Source organism: Lontra canadensis, unplaced genomic scaffold (genome assembly GCF_010015895.1).
Source record: "Lontra canadensis isolate GAN:19392208 unplaced genomic scaffold, GSC_riverotter_1.0 scaffold46, whole genome shotgun sequence".
NCBI classification, from domain to species: Eukaryota; Metazoa; Chordata; class Mammalia; order Carnivora; family Mustelidae; genus Lontra; species Lontra canadensis.
The window spans coordinates 13,890,516-13,903,911 of NW_022631040.1; the positions used below are offsets into that span (position 1 = coordinate 13,890,516).

Sequence of the window (13,396 nt, forward strand, 5' to 3'; positions counted from 1 at the left end):
TTGGTTTGTTTCTTCTGAAAAATCCATGCAAGGGTTCTTTTCTTTTTATCTTAAGGGTCAATGGATGGACCTCTGCCTCGTCCTCGATGGTCATCTGACGCATCTGGGAAACCCTCTGCCTCTGGTAAGGGATCTGAGTGTGTTTGGGTCTAAAACCATGGAGGAAGTGGGCAGAGGATCTCTTAGTTTTTCCTCAAAGAGTATATACGTCAGGATAAGTCCAAATCCATTCTCTGGCCTTCGGCAGATCCGGGATCTGGTGTAGCTCCCATGATGAACAGCAGCTCGAGAGGCTCTTCCCCTACTAAGATGATGGATGAAGGCAAGGTAAGTTCCACAGTTGCTCTGAATTGTAATTAGGTATTTCAGGAAACCTTAAACTTCATTACAACACCCTCTGTTTGTGTTATCCATCTCTTGTGTGTCTGTTATAGCTGTACTATCTCATTTTTTAAAAAGCAAACTGTTCCCCAAGACCCTGAAGGCCCTTCAGTTCCCAGCAGTACATCTGTGGCTGAGCAGTCAGTAGTAGTAAGTACTTGGAGGTTGAGGACTGAGCTGAGCTGTTACTTGGTATATTTCTGGAAAGGATATGACGAGCATGACACTAATCTGCTTTGCTTTGAATTGCACGGCAGTATTGATCCTACTGTTGTTCTTGACTTGGAAGTGTTGCTGGATTGCTGAAATCTGACTGGTCGGGGTTTTTCCCCCATTTGGGTCAGGCTGTTAACCAGGAGGGAACATCTGTTGTAACCAAAGGCAGCAGAAAGTCATCACTGCAACTGTGTGCTGTGTGTGCGTTGGCGTCCAGTGTTCTGAGGCAGAGTAAATTAATTATATATAGCCTAATTCCCCGTTTACGTGTTTGCAAGTGTGCTGAATATCTCCAGTTGTATACTAGGCAGACCCTGCTTTGAATGACCTGAACTTACAGATTGGTAAAGGAAGAACACTTGCCGGAAGTGAATAATGACCCGTGAAAACCGGTCATTGTTGTTGTGCCCGTTGTCAGCAGTAGCCTTCAGGACCATGCACAGAAGTGTATTCTCTGTGAGAGCTGCGCTGGTGCTCCGAGCATGGCTCACGGTGCTTCTGTGTGCTGAAATCAGAGTGTGTGTGATCTGACGCTTTAGAATTTCCAACCCAGTTTCCCGTGGGAAAGGTCAGTGTCTCTTACTATAAAGCACAGCGTTACTGGTGCACGAAGGTAAATATTGGTGCTGTGCTTGCCTCCTTGTATATAGAACATCGTTTCTGTTGGAAAATGCCTCCACATTTCAGTGCAGGACTCCAGGGACACGGATCTCTTGAGGTTGTTTTATCCTAGGGCAGCTTGCAACTGAGACCCGTTGGGAGTGGACTTGAGAGCAGAGCCCCTTTTGTTAGTGAGGGAAGCGCAGGCACAAGGAGGACAGGCTTGGAGGCAGACCAGATCCTGAACTGCAACAGCTTCTTACATGCCGTGTGACGGTCAGCAAATCTTCTGATACTCTGCGCCCTCATTTAAAACAGGAAATCTTCCTGCTCAGAGGTCGAGAGATCTGAGGATGAGAGAGAATATGTGAAAGGAGATTGAAGGCACTCTGAATAGTGGCTCTAGTGACATGTGTAGAGAGTGGATCTTTCTTTGTTCTGTCCATGCTCAGTATGGAAATGATGCGCTGTTGTGGCAGTGGGAAGGACGTGGGGTGAAGGTGTCGCCCTGGGAGTCGATCATGGTGTTTGTGGGAGTCACCTCTGTTAGTGTCCGTCAGCCATCCTCTTGATTTCTCTTCCCCTTGCATATTCTAGCAGTAGTGCAACTCCAGCGAACGTCTTGGCTTTGGTGCCGTCCCGTGAACCTGCCTAAGCTGCTGGCAGGAACAGACAGGAGGGGCCAAGTTTTGTTGTTGTTGTTGTTTTTTTTTTTTAGATTTTTAATTTATTTGAGAGAGAGACAGTGAGAGAGAGCATGAGAGGTGAGAAGGTCAGAGGGAGAAGCAGACTCCCCGCGGAGCTGGGAGCCCAATGCGGGACTCCATCCCAGACTCCAGGACCATGATGCGAGCCGAAGGCAGTTGCTCAACCAACTGAGCCACTCAGGCGCCCCTGGGGGGCGGGTGTCAAGTTTTGTTGCACTGGTTCTGTTCTTTGGACAGATGCTGGACATCTGCTTCATTGGGTTTCAGCTTTTTTTTTTAAGATTTTATTTATTTGACAGATCACAAGTAGGCAGAGAGGCAGGCAGAGGGGGAGGAGGAAGCAGGCCCCCTGCTGAGCAGAGAGCCCGATGTGGGGGGCTCGATCCCAGGACCCTGAGATCATGACCTGAGCCGAAGGCAGAGGCTTAACCCACTGAGCCACCCAGGCACCCTGGGGTTTCAGCTTTTACTGGTGTTGGTGCTTGTGTCATACCAGAGTCTTTTACAACTGTAATTGCTTCTGCTCTGCAGGTGACTGTGGCTGCAAAAGGGCCCCCTCCTTTCCCAGGAGTGCCCCTCATGAGCTCCCCCATGGGAGGCCCTCTGCCACCACCCATTCGATATGGACCACCTCCTCAACTCTGCGGGCCTTTCGGACCTCGGCCAGTTCCTCCACCATTCGGTATGATGATTGAATAGTAGTAATTGACTTATAGAGCATAATTCATCTTTTCTCTCTGTTCCTTGTTGAAATTTTAATAGTGGCTTTTACGGGCCTAGGTAATGAAAGTGTGAGACAAGCCAGTGCATCTTAACTTTCCCTCCAATTTTTAGGACACAGGGTGCTGCATAATCCCCCTGTACAGAGATGGGCAGTAGATCTCATGTAGACCAGAGATATTAATAGAAAGCTGGAAATACTATGTCTGCTGATGGCTAGAATTCTCCCAACTCAAGAGCTTACAAAGTCCTCTAGAACGTAGATATATAGATAATGAAACGTAAAGCTTGTAATCACTGTGATGAAAGCATAAACAATGGATCATCGAGTAGAGAAGAGGGACAGTTCAACTTAAACTTCCTGCCTTGGCAGTAAATGAGAGGAAGCGTTAGCTCTAGAGAAGGTCGAGTTTAGTGCCTAATAAATGTTGCTGAATTTGATTAGGGGGAGCTAGAAGGCCTTTCCCCAGTAGGCGACCACCTGGATTTGGACGGCACGTTTAAGTCCACGGGGAGCTACTCCATGAATTGACACGGCAGCAGACACTGGAGTTTCCCTTGATCAAATATCTTTGTTACAGTGAAGCCCTTGTTTCGTAATCTGTTGTCTTGCTACGACAAGCTTAGGGTGCTTTGAAGTGTTAAACCAAGCCCTTGTGAGAGAAAGATGGCAGAACTCTGTAAAAGAGAAAACACAAGCCAGCTAGAGCCATGTTTAAATGCTGCCTGTGTGGCTTCCTGGCCGGCCAGCCACGGGCATACAACTTACCTGTTTGCCTCGTCTCTGAAGTCAGGGATGCCACCACCTGATTTCTGAAGTTGTGAGAAATTATAGACTGTCATACCCACCGTCTTCTGTGTTTACATGTGTTCATATGTATTTACAGGACTTTTTATTTTTCCAGGTCCTCCTTTACGTCCACCACTAGGCTTAAGAGAATATGCACCAGGCATTCCACCTGGAAGACGGGACATGCCTCTTGATCCTCGAGAATTTTTACCGGGACACACACCTTTTAGACCTTTAGGCTCTCTTGGTCCAAGAGAGTACTTTATTCCTGGTCCTCGACTACCGCCCCCTACTCATGGGCCCCAGGATTATCCACCTCCACCTGCTGCAAGAGACTTACCACCTTCTGGCTCTAGAGACGAGCCCCCACCTGCCTCTCAAAGCAGTAGCCAGGACTGTTCACAGGCTTTAAAACAGAGCCCGTAACTCTGTCCTCTGACATTTAGTCTGAGAAAGTGAACTGTGAACCATTTGTTAAGAGTAAAGGATTTCATTGGCTTCAGAATCCAAAAGTTTATTTTAGAAGGTTTGTTTTAAGAATTAAGCTGCCCTGGCAGTATGCATTTTTGAGCCAAACAATTGAAAAATATAATTTCCCCCCAAATAAAAACCACCTCATAAGCTAGAATCTCCTTTCAACTTTGAAATGTGCAATAAGGAATACCTGTGTTTTAGTTAATATAACGTATGTAACTGCTAAATGATTTAGAATGTCATAGAAATATGAACATTTCCTGTGGAAATGCTAGAAGAACATGTATTTCCATTTATTACCCTATTTTTAGTGTACACCAGTTGAACACAGAGCAATGGTGTTTATTAGCTTGGTTTTTTAAAATACTGGTCGCAAAGACTGTTACGCTAAAAATGTTTACTAAAAGATCACTTTGTCTCCCTTCTTTGTAGTAATAGTTCATAAAAATTTGGTTATTACAAGTGTCTGTTGCCTCATTGGACTGTTTTCTCATGAAACCGCGTACCGTTCGGAACCGCATAAACTGGGGCTTGCAGAGCTGCCCACAGTGACTGGCAGCACGCTCCCTGTTGCTCAGTGCTCCGGGAGATGCAACCTGAAGTCTCCTGGAAACACCACAACCGTATGTCTTCCTTGTCCTTTAGAGAAGTCAGCGGGCCCCTCAGTGCAGCAGTCACCCACTTTCGGGTGACTCACTGCCTACCTGACGATGGTCTCTGAGTATGAGCTCACCGTCGTAGCAAGAGCTGTTTGACCCGAGGTTCTGTTGCAACCATCTTCACAGTAAGGGTACGTTACAGAAAACTAAAAATGATACATTGTGACCATAAAAAGGAAATTTCCTTTTCAAAAAGTACAGCCTATTTCTCCCATAACTTGCCTCTGGTTTTCAAGGAAAACGGCAAAAAAGTTCAGAAGCGTGCAATACTAGGAGAAAGAATGATTTAGGACTCTAAGGTTTGTAGGCTGCTCACAGTTCTTTTTGTTGATTACTGCTACTCCAAAATTAGTATTTGAATATTGGCACTTAGATTTAAAAACCAGTAAATATGGGAATCTGGGATTACATCATATTTAAAGTATTACTATACCTATTACTACATCTTGCTTTTTAAACAATCTTCAGGATTTAGATTAAGTTATGAAAGGCTGGTAGTATTCACTACTTAGACTACACTTTACCCTTCTCTGAAGTTCTCTGTCGTGATACTATTGAAACCTAGACCATGACCTGTCACCATTCTAATACTTAAAGTACTAACGAATGCCCTATAAAATAAAAAGAAGCAAAAGCTTCACTGTGAAACTTTTTTTTTTAACACTAAACTACTGGACGATAACACTTTGAAAAGATAGGGACCACTGAAAGAAGACAACTCTTGAAAATTCATGAGTAGTTCTTCAGGAAGATAATTCACAGGTGTCTTCCCATTTAATTAAGAATAGAGGAGACGAGAGAGGAACACCTCCACAGTTAATAGCAGAGGTTATTTTTACCATGTAAATAAAGTAAGACTGAAACCACAAATCCAACTCCTGAGTAAGGTCCGTCTCTTCAAGACACAAAATAATGATGAAGTTAATATAATTGCTAATGTTAGATAGTAATGAAATAGACAACACCTGCTAGCAAAGATAATCAAGTTGCAAAGGTAAATCAGACCTATTTTAATGCCAAAGCTAGTCCTTTTTTACCTCTACAGTTTCGGTGTTCGTCCTGTATCTCCTGTTCCCAGGAGTCCCTAAGGTGCAGAGTAGGTCTGGTGCTGCTCCCTTGAGCTGTGGACATCACCTCTCTACGCCTCCCAGGGCCCTGTGGCCGCAGCAGAGCCCGGGCGGCCTCCCTGTCCCAGCTGCTTCACGGGGCTTCTGTAGCTCCTCGTGTGTCTGGGCTTAGTTGCTAAAATCATCTCATTAATGAAGCGGCAGCGTTTTGGCCCGAGAGCATTTCTACGGTTCTTATCCAGTAGCTGCTTTTTTTTCATTGGACAGTAAGAAATAATTTGTGGGAAGTACAGTGTTCTGTGTTTACTGCTTCCAGATGATCACCTGTCACCCCATTCAGGTCTGAATTAAAGCTACGCTAACGACACAGCATTCCATTCAAGCTTCTTTAATATTGCGGAAAGGCTCTGCAGTTCATACAAACCATACTTATGTGAACGACAGCTGGTGCTTCTTCATATAAATTATCCCTGACATGTCTTACACTCTATGAGAAAAGAGAGAGACCAACAGATGAGTTTTGCTACATTTTAATAGTAGGTACTTTAAGGGATTATTTTTTAGGTCTCATCAGCAACATCACACAGGAGGTACTGAGTACTCCACAGGGTACAGAGCGTTGCCAAGCACCTTAGCACATATACAGGACTTGGAGAAAACGTGGTTCTTGCCCCCTTGAGGAGCTGACAACTAAGTCTAAGGGTTGAGTGAACAACAAGGTAATTTATTAAGGCAAATTCTTCATCTCCTTGAGCTATTGTGGACTGAATCATTTTTGGAATTAATCTAATTAATACGAGACAAGACTTAAATTTGGTTGAGAATTCTTTCAGGCTCCAAGTTTTTAACATCTTAAACAGAACCGACAGACAACCGGAAGTAAAGACCAGCTTTCTTGAAGTGCGAGGGCTAGAACACTTCACTGCGGCTGTTTTAAAAAGCACACACTGAACTGTAGGACTCGGGTTATTACACTAGTTTAAAAACAGGCCAAGTACTGGCGCTGCGTTCCCCTCGTGCTAGCATCGGTCATTCAACATAGTGAATGTTAAACGTGTGGGTCTGTATCTAACCCACAGAGAGCGCGCCCCCAATGTTCATGTCCTGTGTGTCAAACAGCCGCCTTGGGTGTCCTCTGAAGGTTTATTTATGGCCCATTAAGTCAAAAATACTGTAAATAGTCAAATTATAATAAGCTAATGACCTGCATATTTCCATATGGATGAAAGTCAATATATCTACATAGGAAATAAATGGCAATCCTGTCTACCTAAATAAAAACAACTAGAGTAGCTCCAGATTTTGCATACTCACCACTCTAAGAAGAGGTATGCAGGCTGTAAGGGTTCACAATCAGTTGTCAGAAAAACAGCCTGCAGCATCTCGTTAGCATCTGACTCAGTTTAGCTTACATGATTTAGAAGACATTACAAAGCCATCTAGAAGTCTGTAATTATTCTGACATGGTTCCATCAGTAACCCTAGAATCACTATCAGAAAGAATAATAATGTGACGTAGAAGAAAAGCTAATCAACGGACTACAAATGTGCTCTTTCAGAAAAACAATCTGGTCATCTGGAAAAATCACAGCTACAACCTGGGAACCCTCCCATTTGGGATACTGATCTGGCCAAGGCACACGATTTCTAACCAGGAAAACTATGAGATCAGGGTGAATTTAGGCCACCTCGGAGGAGCAGCCTATCGTTTTCCAGACTGACCTCCCTGGGCAGAATAAGTGGTCCAATTCCTCCTCTCAACAGTTTCACACTCTCCTACTCCCATCAGCCCAAAGTTCGACATCAACTCAAAAAACCGAAAAAGCATACTGGAGCAAAAGTGAACGGATGTGTAAACTCTAGCACATTCTTATTGCTGTATTAATTTTTGAAGACGAGCAGATCCTACCCACAGCAGTGTTGTTCCAGGAAGCAGGGCAGGAACAGTGGTAAGTTAGAAAAGAGACTATGAATTGCACAAATACTATAAAGGTAAAAACATGTTTCAAAACTACAATAAGCCCGTATCCAAAGGAGTTGTCCAGGTCAGTGGAGTGCTGGGCTGTGAATCCCACGGGCTCGCTCTGGCCTGCCGGCGCCCGTGCGGCCCTCCTCCTGCCCGGTGGAGGGGGATGCGCTACGCGGAGCTGGGCTGGTTGCTACTGTGTGGGAGAATTCACAGACGTGCCGGGTGACTCATGTCAGGATCATTCCTTGTGCAAAGTCTGATGTAGATGAAGATAAAGTGGTTTCTTGGTCAGTAACTGCAATTTCTTTCTTTTAAAGTCAGTGGGTTTCTTGTATCTGCAACCACAGTAGAAAAGTCACGGTTTAACATACTGGGATAACTGGCTTGCTCTACAGTCCCGCACTAAGAGAACGAGTCAGCATTAGACCGGTATGAGGCCGGCGTGCGTGTCACTTACAGTTCTATTACAATTGGCCCGGCTTTAATTTCATCCATCTCCATGAAAGCAAAGCACTTGGTGCTGGTGAACCTTTTTTTCGGCTTGTAGTGTTTGAATTCAAAGAAGATAGCTGCACCTACGGAATGAACACAAACCACATCAGCCCAGATGGCACGTTTTCATTGTGCCCCTCATTTTCTCCCGTCAGTGGAAGCATCCGAGCAAGCGGTCAGCACAATTTTACAGGGTAACCCTTGCCAGTCTCTCTGATGAGACCACGGGGTCTGTCACCTAAAACACTCCTTCATCTGAACGCAGTGACACAACGAACACAGAGGATGCTTGCGAAGCACGAACGTTACCCACAGACGCTTGGCAAGCAGCAGAGCCCAGCAAGGACTCGTCAGAACATCCAAGCTTAAAGCACTGCTCCTCCCTGAAACAAAAGCTCAAAAAAGTCACCTTTTTGGGGGGTTTTGGAGTTCAAACATAAATCATGGGCTGGTTCACTTTTTAATTAGTACCTGTTTCCTAAGACCTTTTATAGCATTCAAAGCACGGTTTTGTTTTTCCCAGAATTATAAATGTTCCGGGAGACGAAGGGCCAGCCGGTTCCTATTCCATCCCTCCCCCAGTGAGCAAGTGGCAATGGGAAATTCAGATGTTTTCATCACCCCAAAGCCCAACAGAGATGCTCTGCCCACAGAGAGAAGCTTAGAACAGAACAAGCTGCCTCATCACCGTAACCAAGAACAATTTCTTTTTTAAAAGATTTTATTTGAGAGAAGGAGCTCACGTGTGCGTGTGAGCAGGGGGAAAGGCAAAGGGAGAGAGAGAATCTCAAGTAGCTCACACGCTGAGCACGGGGCCACACGGGGCTCAATCTCACGACCCTGGGATCATGACCTTGGCTGAAATCAAGAGTCAGACGCTTCATCGACTGAGCCACCCAGGTGCCCCAAAGCCATTCATTTCTGAAGGCTGCACAGAAACGAGCTGGGAGGAAGGCAGGTCTCACCCTTCACTGGCTGCTTATTAGGTCTGCCTGAAGCCGAGTGGGGCTGGATCTTGCTTACGTTTTAAGGACAACACACACCCAGTACTTTTTAAACCAATGACAAAACTCACAAGTGACAAGAGGTTTAACAACCTTCAGAACTGTGTGCGCCGTCTTGGCACTGGATCCAAATGGTGCACCTCCTGTCACCGGAGGAAAGAGAGAGCAACTGCTCAAGAGTGTGGGACGTGGCTGAGGGACAGACAGGCACACCTGGCCATCTGCTCCCTGCTCCCACACGAGGGTTACAATTCTTAGTGACTGACAACTTTCAGTGCCCAAGGTATGACCCTCCGTATCTGCCAAAGGGCAGCTTCTCTTCTCTCTCCCACAGAAATAACAGAAGCGGCTGGTTATTAAAAACCATCACAGATTCCTCAGACAGCCGATCCCATCTCTTCGTCTCCGCAGCTATGATGCCCATCTCCTCGTCATCGCGCCCATGTCTCAGGTCTGAATAAATGTGGAATAAAGTCACATTTGAAAACAATACTAAAGGTCAAACATAATTCCATCATGTTAAGGAACAAAAAAGTTTCATTATTTATCTGCATCATCAATAGATCATCTATTTCCTGCGTCCCGGGTGCACGCAGCTTTTCCTTCGTGGTATTTATAAGAAACAACGGAACGTACAAGGAGACGAGTGTACGGAGATGAACAGAAATGCTTGTACACATCAACACAGCATCTTCATCAGCGTGTATCCGTGGAAACTATGGTAATACTGCACACCGTAAAGTCAAAGCTCGAGAAAACGAACAGATTCTAAATCTGGTTCTACTTTCGGCATCTCATGAACCCTCCAGAACACGTGCACTGCGACATAGAAGTCAGCCCACAAAACGTTCTCCCACCGCCACACCTCCCCCGCCACAGCCCCCACCCATATCAGAAACCTCTCCCAAAGCAATGGACTTAAAACAACAACAACAAAAACCCAGTTTTGTTCACATTTTTATGCAGACAGCCTAATACTTCATACTGAAATTTCTTCAACATTATTTCTTAAGCCTATCCTCTCCATATTCTAATAGCAATTCTCCAGCTTTGGTGTGTATGAGAACCAGGTGCAAGTCCCCCCAGAGACTGCTGAGCCGAGCCAGTGGGTTTCTGAGTCAGGAGGTCTTCCGGGAGGTGGGGGCCCAGAGCACTGGCATTTAACATGGTTCCAGGTGCTGCTGCTGCTCACACTCGTGGCCCCCACACCCACGGCAGCCCCACGAGACAAGTCTTCCAGGGGCAGAGCTGAGACGGCAGCAGCACCAGATCTGAGAAGTAAAATGTCGCATATTTTAGAGAATGTGGCCATGGCTCCAAAGGCACTTCTAGATCTCATACAAGCTTCCTGCAAAGCGTGAAAATGTCAAAAACTGCAAGACAATCTCAGGTGATGGAGGGATCCTGAAGTCTTGTCCTAGAAGGCAGACTCTCCCGCAGCGCACGCGGCACTGAAAAGCGTTTAGTCTCAGGAACCTGCTCACTTGGAAATTAACTTCACCTTTTTAAAAATGAGTTTTGTCCTTTCCCAACCTCCTGCCAACTACGTACAACTTATGGTATCTTTCTGCCCAATAAAATCAGCTGGAAAAACAACAACTTATTCTTTCACCTATCAGAGACTAAACCGTCAGAGCCTCTGTCTCCCTCCACTCTTCAGTAAGAGGAAAACTTAGACATTCTGCTTTGTTGTCCAAGATGATGAAATTTTATAATCAAAGAACATTTTATTATACAACTGCTATTTATTATACAACTAGATCATACAATTCCTAATTCCCACGTTTAAAAAAAATGATACTTCAGTCACTAAACACTATGTGACACGTACTAGTGCCCACCACGCTAGCTTGCGGGCACACAAACCCAAGTTGAGAACTCCGGCCATCAGAAGCCAATGTTTACCACCACAAACCAACCTTTGGTTAATTTTTCAACATGCTTCTGGAGCTCAATGTCCACATTAAAATGAACATATGTATCTTCTTTTCTTGAAGCCACAGGAGTATCTTGCACGGGAGTTAAATCTATGCCATTCAGATCTAGAGAGGGAAAAAAAGAGTTTCAAACATACAGACTCAGAAACTACAAACAAACCACAGAGGGTTAGGTTTCCTAAAGAGGCCTGGCAAAAGCTGCGAGGAGAGTCTCCGATACAGACACCCCCTCTGGTGTGAGTAGGGACGTAGGGAGCTGCTTGTTTCTGGAGGCGCATGGAGGGAGCAGAGGATGGAGTCTGGGAGAGGCCTCAGGGCCAGGGGAGGAAGCCTTGCCAGGTACAGGTGCTAAAGAAAGCTTGAGGACAACACAGTTTGATCCCTATTGTTAAGAAGGGAAAAGAACTTTTGTCTTCCTTACACCGCTGTACTGCTGTATGCAACAAAAATTTGGAACACGAATGATATCCACAGTGGGGCCCCTACCCCTATTTTCCAACTTCGATCAAGCACACGGCGTAGAAAGGCCTTTCATCAAACATGACAGAATTCTCCAGCTGTATTTCAGGGAGAGTCAGAACAGTGGCCATGAAAGCTGCCAACAAAACCTTTCTCTAAACGAGTCATTCTTTAGACATGTTCCCTAAATTCTGACTGTCCCTGCTATAAAGTAACCTGATTTACAACAACCACAGGGTACACTAGGTATGGTGTACGGTTTTAATTTCCTGGAGCCAGGAATCTTGCAGTTAAATCAAGTTCAACATGGACTCAGTTAATGACTAGCGTTTATGAATTACTCAACAGACTCCTACCTGGGAGAACTTACAACAATTTAGTACGTTTGATGATTTTAGTTCAGTGTTTGCAACGGTAACAGAGCACCTAGAACATTACCCTGCAGTACGTTTTTACAGTGCATTGTACCACGTGAGATACGTAATTTTACAAATGGTCTATCACATAGTGTAGGGTATCAAGACTTCCCAGGAGACCATGGACTTGGGAAACGCTAACATCAGAGGTTCAAGTATTTCAGCATTAGTGCTGTGGGTCACGGGGTCTCCATGTTAAAATTCTTCTCTGTGTCTGAATTCATTTTTCTGTTATTTGGTACTAATGAACCCAGGGGTCTGAATTTACTTCTGTGATTGGTAAGTTTAGTTTCAGCCTGTTTCTTTGGTTCGCCTCAAGGTGCAGATTAGCTGTAGATGAAAGTTGATGGTGCAGGATTTCTGAGTAATAGTACGGCAACCTTATCCTCAGTTGCCCAGTATTTATTTTTAAAAGACCACTGAGTGCTTTACAAATAAAGTGCCATATGAAGGCTTGACGCCAACAAAAGGATCCATCAGCGCAGATTCCGTCCTAAACCAAAGACTCAGAAAGTTACTTTCAAGGAATAAATGGTATGCCACACTGGACAGGAGAAAACAAGCAAATCCTGAAGACAACCGTGCTTAGTAAGAAATACAACGCTTCTTTCACGCCCCCAGCATTAGGCTCAGGGTATGGCTGTTCATGGATGTGTCCTACTTCCCTGTCTCCACGGATGGTTCACTGGAGGCCTGATGCACGCGTTCGCACCCCTGCAAGGCTCCCCTGGGCCTAAGACACCATGGCAGGAGGGAGAGGGCCCGAAGGGGAGGCGTGGGGGAACAGGAGAGCGTTGGGCTTGGCAAAGAAAACCACATACGCTGAGAAGGTGGAAGGAAGCATCTGCCGTTGAAGACAGTGTGTATATCTAGTCCGCACCCTGGATCGGATTTGAAGGATATGGAAATTTACCAAAAAACCCTCAAAAGCAAATACGCATGTCAATGATAAATAATGAAGTATTTTTAGAAACACTCTCAGAAATACTCAGTGAAGGAACTAGGACGGCTGCCCAGGGATTTTCCCTCACTGTAGGGCGAATGCAAATGAACGGTCACAGGTGCCAGGACCCAGCCCCACACCTGCCCCTGTCCCAAGTGCGAATCAACATTACATGGTTTGCCAGAAGGGAAAAGGCAGAGAGAGTTATTTACCCTTTACGCTAACTGTGATATAGGGATCTATGCACTGTCCCGCATCCTTCAGACCAATTTTCTCAATTCGGATGGTGAGTGATGTCATTCCTGGCTCAGACGGCAGCCTGGGTAGTAAAGTGCCTGACAAGAGAAGAGCAAAAAGTGAGCAAATCCTGGAACAACACAGAGAAGATACAGCCTTGCCCTTAACCGACTTAGCAAGTTGCCAGACATTGTTGTAGTTTCCAAAACTCCCATTCAATGTGATCCTTTTGGACAAATATTTAATGAGATACAAAATACAACTGTACTTCCTAATTCATATTCAACACTAAAGCGTAAGTTGGTCAAATCTGTTGAAGATTCAA

General features: G+C 45.1%; 2 protein-coding genes across 5 annotated transcripts in view; one reads left to right on the forward strand and one right to left on the reverse strand.

Annotated features, from left to right (window-relative positions):
* Positions 1-4,018, forward strand: part of MIA3 (MIA SH3 domain ER export factor 3) — a 55,351-nt gene extending 51,333 nt beyond the window's left edge. For 2 of the 4 annotated variants that reach the window (XM_032872970.1, XM_032872972.1), the window contains 5 exons: positions 56-124; positions 248-327; positions 460-531; positions 2,436-2,586; positions 3,530-4,018. In XM_032872970.1, coding sequence (XP_032728861.1) covers positions 56-124; positions 248-327; positions 460-531; positions 2,436-2,586; positions 3,530-3,840 — 683 coding nt within the window. In that variant the 3' untranslated portion in view covers positions 3,841-4,018. The remainder of the gene's footprint in view (positions 1-55; positions 125-247; positions 328-459; positions 532-2,435; positions 2,587-3,529) is intronic. The other 2 variants (XM_032872971.1, XM_032872973.1) reach the window with 1 other exon arrangement.
* Positions 4,019-7,457: 3,439 nt separating this feature from the next.
* The window catches only part of AIDA (axin interactor, dorsalization associated), a 37,094-nt gene continuing 31,155 nt past the window's right edge, over positions 7,458-13,396 (reverse strand). Inside the window, exons 7-10 of the mRNA XM_032872976.1 lie at positions 13,047-13,169; positions 10,999-11,121; positions 8,041-8,158; positions 7,458-7,918 (exon numbers count right to left, since the gene is read on the reverse strand). Of these exons, the coding sequence (XP_032728867.1) occupies positions 7,822-7,918; positions 8,041-8,158; positions 10,999-11,121; positions 13,047-13,169 (461 nt within the window). The 3' untranslated portion in view covers positions 7,458-7,821. The remainder of the gene's footprint in view (positions 7,919-8,040; positions 8,159-10,998; positions 11,122-13,046; positions 13,170-13,396) is intronic.